Source organism: Morus notabilis, unplaced genomic scaffold (assembly GCF_000414095.1).
Source record: "Morus notabilis unplaced genomic scaffold, ASM41409v2 Scaffold489, whole genome shotgun sequence".
In the NCBI taxonomy this organism is placed as follows: domain Eukaryota; kingdom Viridiplantae; phylum Streptophyta; class Magnoliopsida; order Rosales; family Moraceae; genus Morus; species Morus notabilis.
The window spans coordinates 199,541-218,194 of NW_010357331.1; the positions used below are offsets into that span (position 1 = coordinate 199,541).

The 18,654-nt window shown below is 35.6% G+C and overlaps 1 protein-coding gene across 4 annotated transcripts; it reads left to right on the forward strand.

The window, feature by feature from the left end:
• Nucleotides 1-4,174: 4,174 nt before the first annotated feature.
• LOC21397858 (protein EMBRYO SAC DEVELOPMENT ARREST 30) lies at nucleotides 4,175-13,516 on the forward strand. Of its 4 annotated transcripts, none has more exons than XM_024168748.1 (11): nucleotides 4,175-4,341; nucleotides 4,706-4,941; nucleotides 5,051-5,135; nucleotides 6,014-6,084; nucleotides 6,164-6,252; nucleotides 6,346-6,589; nucleotides 9,000-9,112; nucleotides 9,579-9,669; nucleotides 10,268-10,396; nucleotides 11,879-12,429; nucleotides 12,698-13,516. In XM_024168748.1, the coding sequence occupies exons 2-11, from the start codon at nucleotides 4,774-4,776 to the stop codon at nucleotides 13,146-13,148; spliced, it is 1,992 nt and encodes a 663-aa protein (XP_024024516.1). In that variant the 5' UTR covers nucleotides 4,175-4,341; nucleotides 4,706-4,773; the 3' UTR covers nucleotides 13,149-13,516. The 4 variants fall into 4 exon arrangements, with proteins under 4 accessions (XP_024024516.1, XP_024024526.1, XP_024024520.1 ...); XM_024168758.1 differs by lacking the exon at nucleotides 4,175-4,341 and adding an exon at nucleotides 4,467-4,539; XM_024168752.1 differs by lacking the exon at nucleotides 4,175-4,341 and adding an exon at nucleotides 4,522-4,539 and having other exon boundaries at nucleotides 4,688-4,941.
• Nucleotides 13,517-18,654: the final 5,138 nt, after the last annotated feature.

Consider the following 18,654-nt stretch of genomic DNA (forward strand, 5'->3'; position numbering starts at 1 on the left):
TAAATTATATATCAAACTTATTTATTACTGTTACACGATATGACTTGAAACAGAACCATTAGGGGCCCGTCCTGTAATGTACAGCGTGGCCAAGAGATTTTAACATAATTTTAGAAATTGACACAAAACCATGGTTAGGAGAATGTAAACCGGACACGATAGTGAGATAGTGTGCTAACAGTAGGTGTGGCCGTTCACCATCCCTAGGTGTGAACCCGAAAAGGTAAAAGAGGGAGAGGTGATGACGTTCTCCGGGGTTGAGAATCCCCAAGGTTACTGTACAATGGTTACGTCCTGGTGAGGGTCCGGAACGACAGTTCACCCTTACCCGTGGTTCGAGAACTGATCTGGTAAGGACATCGAGTTAGAGTTCCCTACCATCAGTCTCTATGAGTCACCGCGCCCTTCGGGGGTTTATCGTCCCGAGTGTACGGACTAGATTATCTCACTGACACAGGTTTTCATAATTTATTGTGCATAAAAAGTAGAAATTACTAACCATGCAGGTTTAATTTGGGAAAGGTAAATAAAACTAAGAGTGAGTAATAGTTCTCCTACTGAGCATTCCGTGCTCACCCCCTTTGTCCTCTTTCATTTCCAGGGGGTGTACAGTGCAACCTTTCAGACGAGGAGTAGTCACCGATCAGCGTGCCCCTCGTAGAGGATCTACCATTTTCAGTTTCCTTCCTTAAATTTGTGTAAGACCTTGATTGGATTACTTTGGACAGAATTGTAACTGATGATGATGATCGTACTGTTAAATATTTTATTGGTGCTACATTATACTGTGGATCTAAGTTTTAACGTAACGATGAATTATGGGTTTTAACGGAGAGTTCGTTTTAAAGGCCCATGGGCAGACATTATTTTTATTTCAGGAGTTTTATTTTATTTTATTTCTATTTGTGCACCGTTACCGCACTTTTATTACATAACCCCCACTTAGGGGCGTCACACTTATGGACTAGGGCCAAGAGCCTGGACCGGGCCTGAGTTTTTCTTCTCAAGCCTGGCCCAGACACGGCCCTGCACTGTGCAGGGTCGTGCCTGGCACGGCCCAGGCCTGTGATGGGCCTGGGGTCAAGCGTGCTATGCCGGCCCGGCACAGCACGTTTGACATCACTATAATATAACCATATGAGAAATAAGAAATATCCTTTTTGAATTTGTTTTAGATTTTGAAATTTTGATTTGAACTTGGGATATGAAAATTATTTGGGTTACCATGGCCTCGTTCACTTCCCGGATTCGAGTTTTCAATTCGAGTTAAGATGTGACATTTGCTGAGAGCTTTTCACTGTAGCAGAAAAAGTTAGACGTGACATTTTCTGAGAGCTTTTTACTGTAAAAACCTAAAATTGAAAATTCGAATTGGTGAAGTGAACGAGACCCATATGGTTTTAAATGGGCTCATCCTTTTGAGCTAAGAATCATTAGAAGCCCAATTTATACACTTTTGATTTTTTTTGGGTATTTAATATTCTGAATTTCTTTGGAATTTATCCCTTTTCAATTTCTTTTTTCTGAATTTGAAATTTCTTATCAAATCATTCGCTTAGATTTGATTTAGATTTTTTTGGATTATTTGTTAGAAACGAACTCGGATTCCAAAAGAAATTGGATTATCCCATTTTAATTCATATATGTACGTACCATATATAAGGAGTCAAGATTAGTTGGGATTTTTTTTTGGATAAAATACTAGTTGAGAATCTACGCGTTGTTGTGAGAAATACTGTTATATTATACAAAAAGTTGAGATTTTTTATAGTATAAGATTAGTGAAACAGAAACAACACAAATTAATGTTATACTGTTGTAATCATTTTCTATGACATTGTTGTTCTCCTTACTTTTTCTATCAAACATTTATCTAAAAAATATAATCTAAGCGAAAATATAGCCAAATGGCCAAAAACTTACTTTTCCACACACATTGACAATCTTTTTGCTTCTCAATCATTGCATGTATTTCTGAGCTGAATCACTATTTTGTAGAGAATTACGAAAAATCTTATCAACTTTACTTTCTCTTCTACCAGAAATCTACATGACACACAAAGTAAAAAACCGTGTTAAGTCAAGAAGAAGCTATAAAAAATTATAATAACCAAACCCCTTTAATTATACATTCTAAATCACAGAAATTTCAACAGATTTATTAAATAAAAAAAAAAGAACCTGGACATTAGGCGCCAACAAATTCGCATGAACCGATTGAGAGGGGTTTAAGTATGTTGGATCATTTTTTGTCAACATCTGCATATATAACACTCACAGTTACCTCTCATATATATATATATATATATGCCCACACATATATGTAAATGAAATAGAAATTCTCTCTTTTATATCACAAATGAAATTGATATGCCTTTTTTAGTTCTTTAACTTATTTTCTTCATTAATTAATTAGCAAAAGCATAAATACACGAAAAACTAAAAACAGTATTTTCTAAAGTAAAATAGTATGAGAAAGCGAAATTCTCTGCAATAGGTAGGAAAGCCAATTAGGAATTAGGATTAGGGATTTCTATTCAAACCAGAAATAACTTAAAAAAAAACTTAAAATTTTGACTAAATTTCACTCACTTAACATCTAAGAACATCCAAAATCTTAAATTATCCCATGAATTCGACATAAAAAATGTTTTTTTTTTAATGAAAGAATTTGGAGTAAGGAAAATAGAAAAAAATTTAACTGACGAATCAGTAAAATTGAAGTGTCTTCAATCTTACTCTGGAGGCAGATTTCCACCGAAGATAAGCTCTATCTACAAAAATTAAAAAGTTGAAAAGAAAGGCAGAAAAGGGAAAAAAAGAAGGAAAAATAACTTAAATTCCTAACAAAAACTTCCAGGGATACCAGCGATCAAAACTGATAAACTATTAGTAATTACCCCTAAAACTTCAACATCATTCAAATAACGATAAGAACTAAAACTATATATCATTCTCAAGAATACAGAATTATCAGTTTATTTGAATCTTAGGTTGGATACATAACAACTTCAAGGTTGGATTTTGGAACATCATTGAGAGAATGATAAGAAGTTAAAATTATATCTTAATGAAAACACCTCTCACGACAATCAGGAAATAAAGCATTTTGAGTTTATTACAGCCAACATCGTTGTTTTTAAGTTATTGAAAACATATTGAAAAATCCTTTAAAATATGTGATCTTAACAGCAATAGGAAATATGTTAACTAACGACCCTTTTTTATTTTTTTAATGTTTCACCCTTTTCTGAGGATCGTATGCGAAATTTGGAGAGGATGCCGCCTCTGATTTCTGTACTAAATCCATTATCACACAAAATGGTCAATTGCCTTGTTATAATCTTTTTGTAAGAACACAGCCCATTTTTATTATTGAAAATATAATGAATTTAATATTTATCATTAACTAATATTTTGGATAAGCAATTTTTTAACAGAATTTTCGGATTAATGTGACCAACGTCTAAAGCAACATCAAAATTCGAACCGTAAAATTTTCCTTCCTGTACAAAAGAAAGGGGAAAAAACCTTCCTTTCCCAAACTAAAAAAACACAAAAATCAGGTGATCAATGGCTCAAACCCACAACAATTTGTCTTTGGTAATGGCCGGCCTCCTCTCACAAACACACGCAGAGTTTGTCGAAATTCAAAGATACAGAGAAGAGAGAATAGTAGAAAGAGAGACGGCCAGAGTGAAGGATTATACGAAAGTAATACAAAAAGAGCGTGGTCAAAGTGAGAGTTAGTGAGACTGTAAGAGCCTTTTTTTTTTTTTTTTTTTTTTTAATATGAGAAAAATTAAGAGTTATTTAGTTGAGAGATTCGTACCCCAATTTAAATTATGATTCATAATTTGTTATAATATTTTTTCTCATAAAAAAATACACGTAAATCAAAAATAATTCTAATAACCAAACAAACGTCTCGTAAGAGTTTCTACGAAGAAGGAGAGGAGAAGAGAAGTGAGAAGACGAAAAAGCCCCTGCCTAGCAAAGCAAAAAGAGAAGAGAAAGGGCGGTAAATCAGACGTTTCACAAAGGCAAAAAGACCAAGAAGCCTCGGCACGGAAGGAAGAAAGAGGAAAGAAAGAAGGACAAAATCATCACTCTACTTTACTGTATAAAGAAGAACAGTGAATTGGGGCTGTGTGAGTATTTCCGAGCTCTCCTTTAGTCTATTTATAATTAATAGGCCATTTTCGCTCCAACCTTTTTTTGTTTTGTTTGGCTATTACCATTGAGACGGACAGTCGCAGGGACCGCAGCGAGATATCGAAATCCAAAGATCCATCTGGAATTGTTATTAATAACTTGTCTTTTTCTCAGAAGAAGTTGCAAGTAAGAAACAACGAAAAGAAAGGAGAAAAGAAAAATGGAACCTAAAAAAACTTCTTTCACAACTCCGCTCAACGTAGTTTTCGTTTTTATTTCCTTTTCTTAAAAGAAAAACACCCCTTTTCCTTCTTTTCTTCTCAAGTTTCCTTTTGCTTTTCTCGGGAAAATCCTCCTTTCTTTTGTTCCACCAAAAAAAAAAAAGTAAAGAAAAAACCTCTCTCTGTATTTCGTATGACTTCGCTTGCTCCGAAAAAAAAAAAAAAAAAAAATATATTGTTCAACAATCTGTGTTATTCCCTGCTTTTAAGTTCAGTTTGCTAGGTATTCATTTTAGGTTATGAATCTTCAGATTAATTTTGGTTTCCAGATTTCGAATCCTGATTTGGCGTTTTAGTTGATGAAGTTGGGAATCGGAATGTAAAAAAAAAAAAAAAAATGGTGTTCAAATCGAAGATAAAATGGATTGCTCTATTCGTTCTCGTGTTGTCATTCGCGTCTCTACTCAAACATCTCTCGATCGCAAGGTTTTCAACCGTCGATTTGGTCCAGTACACCGCCATGGCCGGATTCCGCGACGATTTCGCTTCCATTCCAGGGAGACAGGTGCCTTCTTCGGAACATTTTTTTGTTTCTTCATTTGATGCCTTTTTTTCTTTTCTTGGTATGATGATATGTTTACATTTTTTGGGATATTTGGTTCACAATGAATCAGAATTATCGGAATAAGAAACTATGGGGCGTTGTGAAGCCATTGCAGACCTTGCAGCCTTACGCCAACCCGAGAAACAGCTATCCTGGTAACGATTTCTTTTATTTTTTCCCTCTCTTTTTTTGGGTGTTCTTATTGTTAAGATTTCAATTTGAATTGAAAAAGGCGTCTTTTTATTGGCAATCGCAATGGCCTTGAGATTAATAATCTTGGAAGAAAGGTATAAGCAACTTTGGCCACTTATGTTAGCTTGTTAACATCAGTGTTTAGCTTTTTCTTTTTGGTGTCTGGGTCGTCTTCTCGTACAATATTTAGCAGGTGTTTTGAGAGTTTATAGATTTTCGTAAAATTTAGCAATTTCAAGGACTTCTGTTTTCCATTTTTCAAAATGTGGAAATGTAAAAATTGGGAAGAACGATATCAGTTGCAAAGTTTTGGAAGATGAATAAGGGTCCCACGGGTAGAAGAAGCTGTGAAGAAATGAAATTTAAAAGTATTTTCCCTCGTGGTCTCTCTTTTTTTTTTAAGGCTGAAAATGTATAGGAGGAAGCTTGACTAAGATGCTTTATACAGGCGAAATCCAGCCTTCATAGATAGATGAACTTATATTGGGTGTGAATTATCAAATACTTTAATTGGGTGTGCACAAGAAGAAGTGTTGATTTGTTTGTTGCGGACTAGGGTAAATAGATTTCTGAAAATTGCATTATTTTGAGATAAAAATTGCTGATATGAAAGCTTCTATCATGTATCTAGGACTCATAGAATCTGGACAAACGAGCACGATAATATATTTCAAATATCTTGGCAAAAATTTTACCTTATGTGCGTGTTTTTGTTCTGTTTTCTTTCTTTTCCTTTTCTTTTTTTTCTCTTTTTTTTTTCCTGGGTTTTGCATTATTGGAGGTCTCTATCCACTTAAATTTTGAACCTTTCAGCTAATGGATCACTTTCTTTTCTTTACAGCTCCAAACAAACAGAGCAATGGGTTCATATATGCAAAAATATTTGGTGGGTTTGCAAACATAAAATCTTCGGTAAGGTTTAATCAATATGCAAAAGTCAGCTGTACTACAATTTCTACAGAGGGTTAATTGAATTTTGATAATTTTTCAGATATGTGATCTTGTCACCATATCCAGGCTTTTAAATGCTACTCTTGTCATTCCAGAGATTCAAGAGAGTACTCACTCGAAAGGCATCAGGTATTTGTGTAATGTTCCCTGCTTATTTCAATTACTGGTTTCTAGTAAATCACATACTTAACTGGTTTCTACCTTTTATAATTTTCTTTCCAGCAACAAATTCAAGAGTTTCTCATATCTGTATGATGAGGAGCAATTTATAGCATCACTTACAAATGACATACTCATTGTCAAGAGCTTGCCAGAGAATTTAAAAGCAGCGAGAAAAAGGAATGCATTTCCCACGTTTAAGCCCAAAAGCTCAGCTTCACCAAACTTTTATATTAAAGAAGTCCTACCAACGTTAAAGAAAGCCAAGGTTATTGGTTTGGTTATTACGGATGGCGGATGTCTGCAGGTACTTTACTGTTTGATAATACCAGAGGACTCTGTTCATTGCATTTTATAGTTTTCTTGTGCTTGGGTGGGTTTTACAACGATCAATCTCAACACTTTCTTCTACGTTTACATAGAAGTTGTCAAATTTTTTTCCCCTTTCAAATCTGGAATTCATAAATCTTTTGCAAAACTATTGCTACTGTGATAATTAATTTGAGTTGCTACTTTCCTAGGATTCTAGAAGTGCCGAGTCTTTTCTTGAAGTCAGCTAAGACTGCTAGAATTTTTAAGTCCTTATCCTACTAGGAATTGGTAGACCATATGCATTTGTCTAATGCATAACGTACAGACAATACCGTGTGTTAAATAAAGTTGCGATCTCATTAAGTTGTCCCAAATAAGTCACTACGTGGGAGAAATTGATAACAAGTGCAAGTGATGTCATTTGAAAGTAACATTTATCCTTTGGATTTCAAGTTGGCATTTGATTTTGAAAAAGGGTGTTTATAGAAAACTTTCAAAATTAAAATGCAAAGCAATGTCTGTGTTGTCCTTTGTTTAATTATATATTGTATACATAATGATAGGGGTTAAGATATAAACGTAATGTTATGTAAATGATTCCTTTTTTTTTTTTGCCAGTGACTAGGAAATAGTTTCACCAATATGCTTTATTGTCCTCAAAGAGATTGAGTGATGCAGAACAATATCAGAATATTTGTTTAGTTTTTCTTTAATTAGGAATTTGGGGTTTTTTTTAAAGGGTTAGCTTTTGTTATAAAGTTTCCTTATTTTGTTTTCTTTTAGTTTCCTATTTTGTTACTTTGGTTTCAAGTATGTAAGTTTGTAGTTTCAATTCAGAGATTGTTTATAAATGAATATTAAGATTATTGAATTGCCTTCTCTTGAGTTATTGTTCTCAAACTTAGCCCCTTCTCTTCTCTCATTTGGTCCTATTTTTATCTCTAGTGGTTCTTCTTTTCTATCTTGGTTATGTTTTCTCTTTAGATTCTATCACTTCTGTTTTGGTCCTACATTACTTGGATGATGAAACATTATATGGCCTGCTTGGTTTGTCGGTTTGAATTGAAAGTTTCAACTGATATTCAAAATTTTGTGAGATAAAATACGTTTGAATTGAAGTTCGAACCTATGAAACAACGGGCTAAGTATTTTTTATTATTTGAAACAGGTGGCCTAGTGCATTATTCTTTATTTTTCAGCCTTTTTTTAATATTTTTTTTCCCACTTTCTTCTTCTCCCTTTCGTCTTTGGAAATTTATTGTGCTTAGATATATAGTTTCCAAGCAGGACTTGCTTATTTATTATTATTTTTACTAGTGTCTTTGAAGAACAAAATTCAGCCCTTTCCCCAATAATTTGAATCACGATTCTCTAGTATTTTTAACCTAGATCTCAAACAACATTCAGTATGAAAGCTGCAAGAATAGGGTGCTCAATCCTTCCAATATCTACTGCACTCAAATGGTTGGGACCCGAATCTTGCCTCTAGAGGCTCCTTTCTTGTTCCTCTTTTTTTTAATTTTTTATTTTTTAAATCTGAGTCATTGATATATTGCTTTTAGGAATACATGGAAGTTTATTTCTCAGGGAATGAATGTCTTCCTTCAGAACATTAAATGGAAGGTGGGTATGGGTAATGGGATCCTTTTTCGGAAGTATGTGGGTTATGGGAACCAGTTATTTGATCTTTCCTTAACTCAGTTGTTTAGGCTAACAAGAAAATCATTTTGTACGCATTTCTGAAATGGGTTCTCTTTCCACTGGTAATGAACTCAATTGGAATTTTGGTTTCGGAAGAAATCTTAATGATAGAGAGGAGGAGGATTTGTATTCTTGCCTTTTTGCTTGTCTCGTTTTATTTCTCTCTTAAGGATGTGGATTTGTATTCTTGCCCTTTTGCTTGTCTCGTTTTATTTCTCTCTTAAGGATGTTTGTTATTAGCTAGAACTCACCCTTGCAAAACCGGCATGGAAGGAGAGGGAACCCAAGGGCTGTGGGGGCTTGAGTAAAGTTGAAATGTTGAACCAAATTGATAGTGTTATAAATACTAAAGATCTCACAATCATTCTTTTTCTTTTGCTATTTGTGCCTTTATTTTGCTTTTTCTATTAATCTTCATTTATCTTTTTTCTTCTTCCTCCAAATGTAAAAACTTAGGCAGTATTGTATCCTATTTTTTGTATATTTGAGTTCTTAAATTTGAAATAATAGATACAGGTAAAAAAATGAAATAATAAGTAGAAGTAAAAATTAAGAGTCTAAATGAAACTTTCTAAATATTTTGCGTAAAATTTAAAATTAGAAAATTCTAGGGGGTGAAGCAATAATTTTTTAAAAGATACGAAGGACCCAACTGGCTGCTCAATGGAACCACCCTTCTAATCCAATCCGTTTCCTCTTTTCAGTCGATCCTTCCATCTAGCATGTCTGAGTTTCAAAGGCTCAGATGCAGGGTTGCTTTCCATGCTCTTCAATTCCGCCTAGAGATTAGGGAGCTTGGGCATCGTATGGTAGAGAGGTATGAATCTTTAAACCTATCGCTGAGATTTCAATGCTCTCAACAGGTTCGAAATGTAGAGAAGTTGTAGATATCTGAGACCTTATTGAATTGAAGACCTTTAAAACACACACACGTGTGTGTGTATGTGTAACTTATTTAAAGTTTGAGAATAAGCATAACGCTTACAAGTAACTTTCATAGAACTTTAGGTTTGATTTGCTGACAAATTAGACTAAGAAGAGAAGAAGAATAAAAAAAGCATTGCTTATCATACTCAAATCATTTAGCTGTTTTAATTTATACAAATGCAGTGACACTCTAAAGTTCATTGGTTGATTGACAAGTTGTAAGCTTTTGAAGCTAAATTGCATAGAAAATACTATACATAAACTTTACCTAGAAGGGTTCCATGGTCCACAAGTATAGATTGCAGTAGTTGTTGATCAAGAATTTCGAATTCCTTTTTATACTCTCTATTGTACAGGTTAAGAGCATGGGGCCAACCTTTCCTAGCCTTTCATCCTGGCTTGACGAGAGACACTTTGGCATATCATGGTTGTGCTGAACTTTATCAGGTAGCTGCTTACCTTACTTTCTGGTAATTTCTGTGTTGGCTCCAAGTTCCCTGGCATTTCAGTATTCAAACAAGGTTTTGTTTTTTTTGTTTTTTGTTTTTGTTTTCTTTTTCTCCCAAAAAAAGCTTTATGACTTTTACTATTTTTGATTGTTTTCTACCTAGCTCAGAAAGATTAACTATATACCTTTTATTTTAGACAGGTACACAATAATTTACTTGCAATAATTATATTGTAATAGAATAAAAATCCAAGGGCAAGATATCCTCAGATACAGTACAGAAACGAATCCCCTGACTAATGACTGATAAATCTTTCTATATAAGAATGATAGGAACCTTAACAGATTTGACTGAAATTAGAGAGAAATAGAGATAGAAACTGCTATTGATGGAGAAAGTAGAGAGCTACAATGGTTGATCGGCTTTCGAGAGGCCTATCTCTCTCCCAATAGACCAAAGTTAGAATATTGAAATAAAAAGGAAAATCACTTTATTCATAGATTCCCATGAGTATGCTAAATCAATACGAGAAACAATCTATGATTTCTAATTCTCGTGTTTTTAAATATAATTAGTAAACTTAAGTTTTTTTGTAGGATGTTCATACAGAACTAATACAATATCGAAGGGCACAGATGATTAAACGAGGGATTGTTAAGGAAGACTTGAGCATAGATTCACGCTTGCGTAGAGAAAATGGTTCTTGCCCATTGATGCCTGAAGAGGTATGCCTTTTGTTATAACTTTTATATCTACACTGTTAATTCATGCCCGATGTATGTTTCTTTCACACACACACACACACACACAGATATATAGACACACAAAAATAATGCTCGATTTAGGGTTATGCTTTCGGTCTTGTTGAAGCTTCTGTGAATTCTTAAAATTTGAATAATACCTTGGTTGGTTGTGGTTTTCGTGGCATAGCCCTGCAAGTTGGAATCAAACTTCTGGATTTTAGATAGTCATCTTAATTTCATTCTAACAATGCTATAGCCATCTCAGGCAACGACCATTGAAGAAAATGGTATTTCATAGTCGATCAATCTGAAAATACTGCTGGTGAAAATAAGGGAAAAATTAACAGAGAGAAATTTGAGGACATAGAAACGTCAACTAAGAGGTTAGGTTCACTGAACATCTTAATGTTCATGCGACACAATCTATATGATGCAGAACTAGGGGAGAAAGAGAATAGAGAAGAGAAAGAGGGGAATTTAGGGAAAAGGAGAGAGAAATAGAAGAGGGGTTTAGGAAGAATTTGAGATAGAACTTTAGAGAGAGAGAAGAGGAAGAAGAATATGAGAGGGAGAAACAATCTGATAATACTTTTCAATAATCATTCATAGTCTGGGTCGTCCATAACACAATAGCCAACATATAGGCTAATTATAAACCCAAAACAGGTAACTAATTATATGCATAAAATTATTCAACTTTCTAAAATCAGAATAGGGAAAAATCAATCCTAATCAATACAATTTATTTTCTATAATTATTTTCCTCAAAGTCCTCTCTTATTCCTCATCACTATATTCTGTCCAAGATTTCTGCAAAGGGGTCCATAGGCAGTAACTCTCGCAAGCTATTTAGTAGTTAGTAATGCAGATATTTTCTGTTTTGTAACTTGACTTGTTATGATCACCAACCAACTTAATAAAACAATTGAATCAGATGGCATTAACTTACAAAACCAAATCTTTTTACTTGGAACTGTTCAGTTCAGGTTAACCGTCCAATTTGCTAACTGGAAAAGTTAGTAATTACAAAAGCAGACGCATGCACACAGAGATGACTGCATTAATCAGGTAGCAATAGCATATCTACAAGGTGTGCAGAGGGTGCTGCAGTTTGCAATAAACTTGGATAGCTGTTACTTGTTCATTTATAGACACTGCTACTGTAGAATATTTATACAACTGCAATCTAAGTCTGGGATTATCTGACTGGTCTGATATGGCGGTATCTGAAATCCATTGGCTAGATAATTTCAGAATCAAATAGTGGATTATGCGTTGAGAGATATGATCTGTTCCTCTGATGTTTAATCGTACAGGCTGCATGGTGTTCCTTCTTTTTTTTATTTTTATAAATAATCCAACTAAATAAAGCTAAAAAAGAACTCTTTACAGTTTACTAGCCTTTTCTGTTCAGTGATGGTTATTTTGATGTGAGCTCATTTGGTGTTTTTGAAACTTATGCAGGTTGGAATCCTTCTTCGTGCAATGGGTTATCCTCCTAAAACTATTATTTATCTAGCTGGTTCCGAAACTTTTGGAGGCCAACGTGTTCTAATCCCTCTACGTGCCATGTTTGCTAACTTAGTGGATCACACGTCTTTGTGCAGCAAATCAGAGTTGTCTGATTTGCTTGGACCTGAAACCCCTCTTCCTCTTGATCTTTTTCAATCACCTCCAGCCAAAAGTGAGGAACAACTAAAAGAATGGAAAAAAGCTGGTCCCCGGCCGCGGCCTCTTCCTCCCCCTCCAGATAGACCGATCTATAGACATGAAAAAGAAGGTTGGTATGGTTGGATTACCGAGACTGAAACTGAACCTGATCCTTCACCTCTGGATCTAAGGATGCAAGTGCACCGACTACTTTGGGATGCTCTTGATTATATTGTATCGGTGGAGGCAGATGCCTTCTTTCCTGGTTTTCATAATGATGGTAGTGGATGGCCAGATTTTTCTAGCTTGGTCATGGGACACAGGCTCTATGAGATTGCTTCATCTCGAACATATAGGCCAGACAGGTAAGACATGTGAAGCTAATGGTTGCAAGTAATTAGGTGTTGTGTTCTTTATGGTCTTTTTTCAACCAAAAGAATTAAGAGACGTTCCTCTACTTTTTATTATTACGCATGGGATTGGAAAAGCTTCTGATACTGCTGGTTGTCTTCATCTGCTTGTCTAAATATATACTAGATTACAATCAGAAATAGAATGGGTAAAAAACGAGCACAGAGTTGGGCATTATATCATCGTTCTCTATTGTACTCTAATTCTTGTTCGTCTAAACAGGAAAGTTCTTGCAGAACTTTTGAACATGACCCGTGAAAATATGTACCATCCGAAGCAGAATTGGACACTTCTAGTGCAGGAACATCTCAACAAAAGCTTGGGAGAGGAAGGCCTTATAAGGCAATCCCTCTTGTCGAAATCAGCATCATTTATTTCACACCCACTTCCCGAATGTTCTTGTAGATTATCATCATTGGAGACTCCAACTCGTGTCAGAGGTGGTAATGACCAAGTTTTATATGGAGGTGAAGAAGAGTGCCCGAAATGGATGCAGCACGACCAAGATATCAATATTTCGGAGTCACTTGCAGAAGAAGAGGGAAAAAATGAGGACATTGACTTGCTAGAATATGAAAGTAATCTGGTTGAAGAACATGAATCAAATAACAGTGGCAACACTAATGCATCTCTAATCTTTGAGCAGGATGAAGAAATGGATCCAAACGACTAACATCTAGGGTGTGATCTCGTGCCATTCTTTTGCTGTATATGCCGGTTTCCAGCAATTTCATCTGGAATGAAAAGTTTTGGCATCTGAAGGTATTATAACAAGGTCTATATGGTTTATACATGGTTTCTAACACTGTTTTGAGCTTTTTCTATATCCATTCTTTGAATAGATTGTAGATGTTCCCCTCCGGCGATAGACGGAAATATTTGTTTATTCTTGTATACCAGACTTTTGAAACATGAGGATGGGGGAAACAGTTGGAAATTGATCAGAATCTATGCAACTTCACCTTTATTTACATCAAAGCTTTGTTAATCATGGGGAAAATGGTCTGTAGGTGCAAGTTCAAATACACAACAAATGAGAATCACCAAAAAAAAAAAAAAAAAATTCAATCAAGGAACTGCAATTTTTTAGAATGAATGTTTGATGTTTCATTCCCTGTCGGAAAGCGCTTCTTTTGATGCCACTTCACTTTTCTGACGCGTCGTTGCTCTTACAAATGAGAGCTTCTTGTTAAGGGATTTTATGCTCAATCGTATTAGTGATGTTACTTTTGGTTCATTTTGGTTTTTAAGTGATGTGGCAGTTTGCTTTGTGATATTTTATAGTGATCAAATCCTCATTCTAAAAACAAAACCAGAATACCCTTTATTTGTTTAGTCATTTCACCGATTTGAGTTGTTTTGGTACAGTAAAAAGCTCTTAGAATTAATCACATTTAATTTTTTTGTTACAGTAAAAATTTTTCACATAAAATCGTATCTTAATTCAAATTTAAAATTCGAATCAGCGAACTAAACGGATCTTGAATGTGTCAAGAATGGACTCGTGACGTCATATCTGGTGGTGTTGCCCACTTGATCTCTCTGCTGTGATGCTGACGTCCCTCTGGCTAGATGCGCCACCATTGCTTGCCTCCACTGTCGAGAAGAAAGGTCGCACCCATAGATCTTCGGCAACTGCACAGTTGAGATCTCCTTGGTAGCCACTCTTGACATCTTCAGGGGAGAAATATCACCCACAGTGACTTTTCACGTCGTTTAAGTGATGATCAACGTTAAAAGTGTTATTTTTAGATTTTTCACAAGCGATGTCCGATTCCGACATGACCAAGTGTTATTTTTAGACTTCTCATGTCGGTTGCGAGATAACAAACGTCCGTATGGATGTGGAGGGTACTGTGATTTATTGGTATTCAAGTAGCAGCTGTTGTAAAGATTCAAGCAAACAAAAAAAAAAAAGTGAGACTTTTTTATTTAATTCTATTTCATACTATCACCATTACAATTTTTATTACCATTGCGCTGTTGCAATCAAACGCCATCTAAAGGTTTGATAATATAGATGTCCCGAAATTTTGCTTCCTTGTCAAAATTTTTACCTATGAAATAAAGGAGATAAAACTATTAAATATAAATAAATGTCCAGGGTGATAAGTATATTTGCTCTTGGACACAATTCTTAACATGTTTACCATAATAAAGCTAATATCTTACTCATAAGAAAGCAACTCAATGCGATCAAATTTTGGCAAGTGTTTGCATTGTAATGTCTCCTACGGCATTACAATTTTTCGTTTAATTTATGGGTAAACTTCAAATAAAGACCTCAAACCAAATATAGGAGTTATCTACTGTTTGTGAACCCACATTTTATACAATCTTATTTAAATTATATCTTCTGCAAATGAACCCCACATATGTATAATAAGGACTTTGTATTAAGTATTAGATCATTATGATGTTTCTTGTAAATATAGTGGAAACAAAATGTAGATATTTATTATTAATAAAAATATAATATTTTATTTTGCATATGTCATAATAGGATAAGAATTAGTAGACATGTTTTATAAGCACTAATTCTAACATTTATTCATACGAAGCAATTCAGTGCGAACAAAGTTTGGAAAATGTTTGCGACATTGTAATGCTTGCTATGGTACTGCAAATTCTTGTCTAATTTATGGATAAACTTCAATCAGAGACCTCAAACCAAAGATGGGAGTTATTACAGCTCCCAAAACCTGCATCAAAAATTATTTTAGACCATTCTGCCTCATTCCTCTGTTTGCCAATAAGAAACGCCATCATTTGCATGTCGTAAAAGAAGTTTGAGTCTCGACTGACACTATGTCTATGATCATTGTCATCACCACATTGGTTCTTCATGACTGTTCTGAGTTCGTTGGTAACATTTAAATAATAAAAAAAAGGGTAAAATGTAAAAGGTTGGATTACAAAATAAAAATCTTATTCCACAACAGCACCGTCGAACTTGACTGATTACAATAGCACACTCAAAGAAAACAAATAGAAAGCAGGATAATATCTGAGTATGGATTGAGGGAAGAATCCAACTCCTAGTTTTGAGTAATGGAGGTAATTGTGAGAATGGTAAGAGAACCTTGTTTGCAGGAATTATAAGAATTGTACTGAGTAATAGAGGTGGTTGTACTCTGTCGTGTGGTGTTCCGTTTTGGCTTGGTGAGGTGCCTATTTATAGGCCAGGAAGGAGCGGCTCGTGCAAGGTTGGCTAACATCAGCAACTTTCTTGTATAAGGCCGAAATAGGATTAAACTAAAACAGGGTTGGGTATCCTGCTTGGACATCTTGTGCACGATCGTCAGAGCTAACAAGGTTGTACAAGGTTTCTTGTACGACGTTTGAACATCGTGTGGAATATGTTCATTTGGTTTGGTTTGGTTTGAAGAAGGCGAACCTTGTACAAGAATGCACAAGGCTCACAATAGAGGATGCACAACCTTGTACAAGGCTCAGACAAGGTTTACTGTTTGAACAAGGTCCATTCTTAGTCACCTTATTCTCTCACTAGGTTAAACGTTATTGGATTAAAATCACACCAGTCCATCCTCAAATATTTCCCACTCATTACTGATTTCACCCTCTCAATTAGTTTTCCTTGAAAACATTCAGCCCCCTGCGTGCTAAAGAGAATGAAGACTTTTTTATTTTTATTTTTTTTTACTCGGAAGATTCCATCCACCAATGCTCCATTCTATAAACAGGAGACTGGACCATTTTCTAGCTCCTTATTCCACAACTTCTGCAATCATGCCTTCCACAAATAGTAACCCTTCCCCGGACCAACCAATGGAACCAATAGACATCGATCTTCTTCAAGATGACTTGGCGACACTTCCTCCTAACCCTCTGCAGTTTATTAACAATCTTAAGAAGCATGTCGCATCCTTGGAGTGTGACCTTCAAAATGTGAGGCAATCACGCGACGCTTGGTACTCCGAGTACCACATTCTTCGTCATCAAAATGATGACATGGCTCAAGAAATGGAGAGCATGAACGCTCAACTTATTAAGAATGGTGTACTAGAAGCATGAGATGTAATATAATATTTATTATTTATTTAATAAAAAATTTATTTATTATTTTATGTGCATATATTATTGAATATTTTATGAATTCATTAAAAATTTCATGATTATTTATGTGACTTTAAATATTATATATAAGTGTTATATACAAGAGAATAATATTTAAGGATAATAATCAAAACGAGGTTCGTAATAAACTAAATTAAAGTTTGGAATTTTAAGTTAAAACATTACTAATACATGTCATTCCCATTTAGAATGAAATTGTATTATCTGCACTGTTAATATGGTGAGATATTGAAGGAGTATATTACGCATAATGAGATTGTGTGGAACCGGGATACATACACAATATGAATTTTTGATAATTTCCGTTAAGTATAAAAATTCTAATTGAGTCTACCGATGGTCATGCACAACACTGTGATAATCCCTCTGGAATTCAGTTGCTTGCTCTCTTAGTTATCCGATTGACTTATTTGATAAGTTATCTAATTGGAATTCAAATTAAATTAAGTTTTGACTTTTATTAAAATTTGAATTTGAGTCAAAATTAGATTGAAAGATTTTTTGGCCTAAAATTTATCAACAGGATTTTTTACCTAAAGGAGAATTTTTTACCTACATGTTGCGATATTTTTCTCCCCCTTTTTTAACCTTCTGTAAATTAAACATAGTACCAGAAATTTTTTTTTTTTGGTTACTTACCTGTGAAGTTTCCTCTTCCCCTTTGTTAACCATGTAAAAGTAATATGTGTACGCTGTGTAAAAAAATAAATTACTACTTGTACTATCATGTGTTCCTTTATCATTTGAAATGATTTTGTGTAGCTTCACAGGATTCCAACATGGCTTCTTCTGTGACGTCCACTCCTGCTGATCACCACGTTGGTAGTTCCCCTAAAAAAGGCTCGCATTCATCGTGGTTCTTATTGTGAAACCCCTCCTGAATTAAAAAAATATGGAGACTCAATTGAAGGATATGAAGACTCGCCTGTTTAAACGTGATTCAGAACTTCAAAAGGCCAATAGTATAATCTTTAGCCTTCACCGTGCTATAGCCGCTCTTCAGGAGGAGTTGGCGGACTGTCGTGAATCTTTAAAGAATCGTACAAGGTTCAATTTTGAATCTTTATCGAATCGTAATCGCACTCATCGTGAAGAGTAATGCAAGGTTCAACTTGAACTTTTAAATTTTTTTTTTTTAAATGGTAGTTTGTACTTAAATAATAGCACAAGGTGCTGTTTATGTGGTAACCTGAATGGAACTATAATACAAGGTTAGTACAAAGTCCAACTTTGAGCCCCTTTTCCTTTTTCATGGAGTGAAGTGAGCTCTGCACTTCGTGGGGACGAAGACTTCAAGCGAGTATTCACAACACCGCTGCAGTGTGTATGAACGCCAACGCCGCCGCCTTGTTGAGCTATTCCGACGACAATGCCTGGATTTTGACGGCGAAGAGGGATAGGGGACGATTGCGTGGTTCGTAAGGCGCTGGGCTCCCCGTTGATGTGAGATCGAGGGCGCCGATGTTCGCCGAGATACCAAACCTCGCCGTTGGATCTGCTTCGGCCACGATTGCCGCCCGCACTTTCTCGTCGTCAATATTTAACCGCTTCCACCTTCTCCCGCTCTAGGACCTCAGTCGCGAAGTCTCTCAACCTTGTCTCAACTCGGACGGACGTGCGTCCTCGCAGGTCGCGAATCCAACTTCGAACAGGGATGGTTGAGGTCGGCGTAGCCATGGCGGAGCTGCCTTCCTCCTCGACGAAGTTCGTAGCCCGTATTCGACTCCCAAATCTTGAAATAATCGAACTCCCACTCATCTGCATTGTCAAACTCAAACCTCTGACAAGTAACGGGCGAAGGCGAACGTCTACGACTGTGACGAAATTTGGTAGAATTAACGCGTGAGTTCGACGAAGTCCAACACCTCATCGTCGTCGTTCCGGTGAAGAGATCGTAGGAAAATAGCAGATCTGAGTGTTGGGTGTGATGGTAATATGGATTGTGTTGAAGGTGGTGGTGGTAATGGTCTTGATAACGGTGGCGATGGTGATTTTAACGGTCATGGTTGTAGTTTGGTTGATGATGGTGGCGGGGAAGTGGTGGAGAATGGTCGTGGTGGTGGTGCTTTGGGTGATGGAGG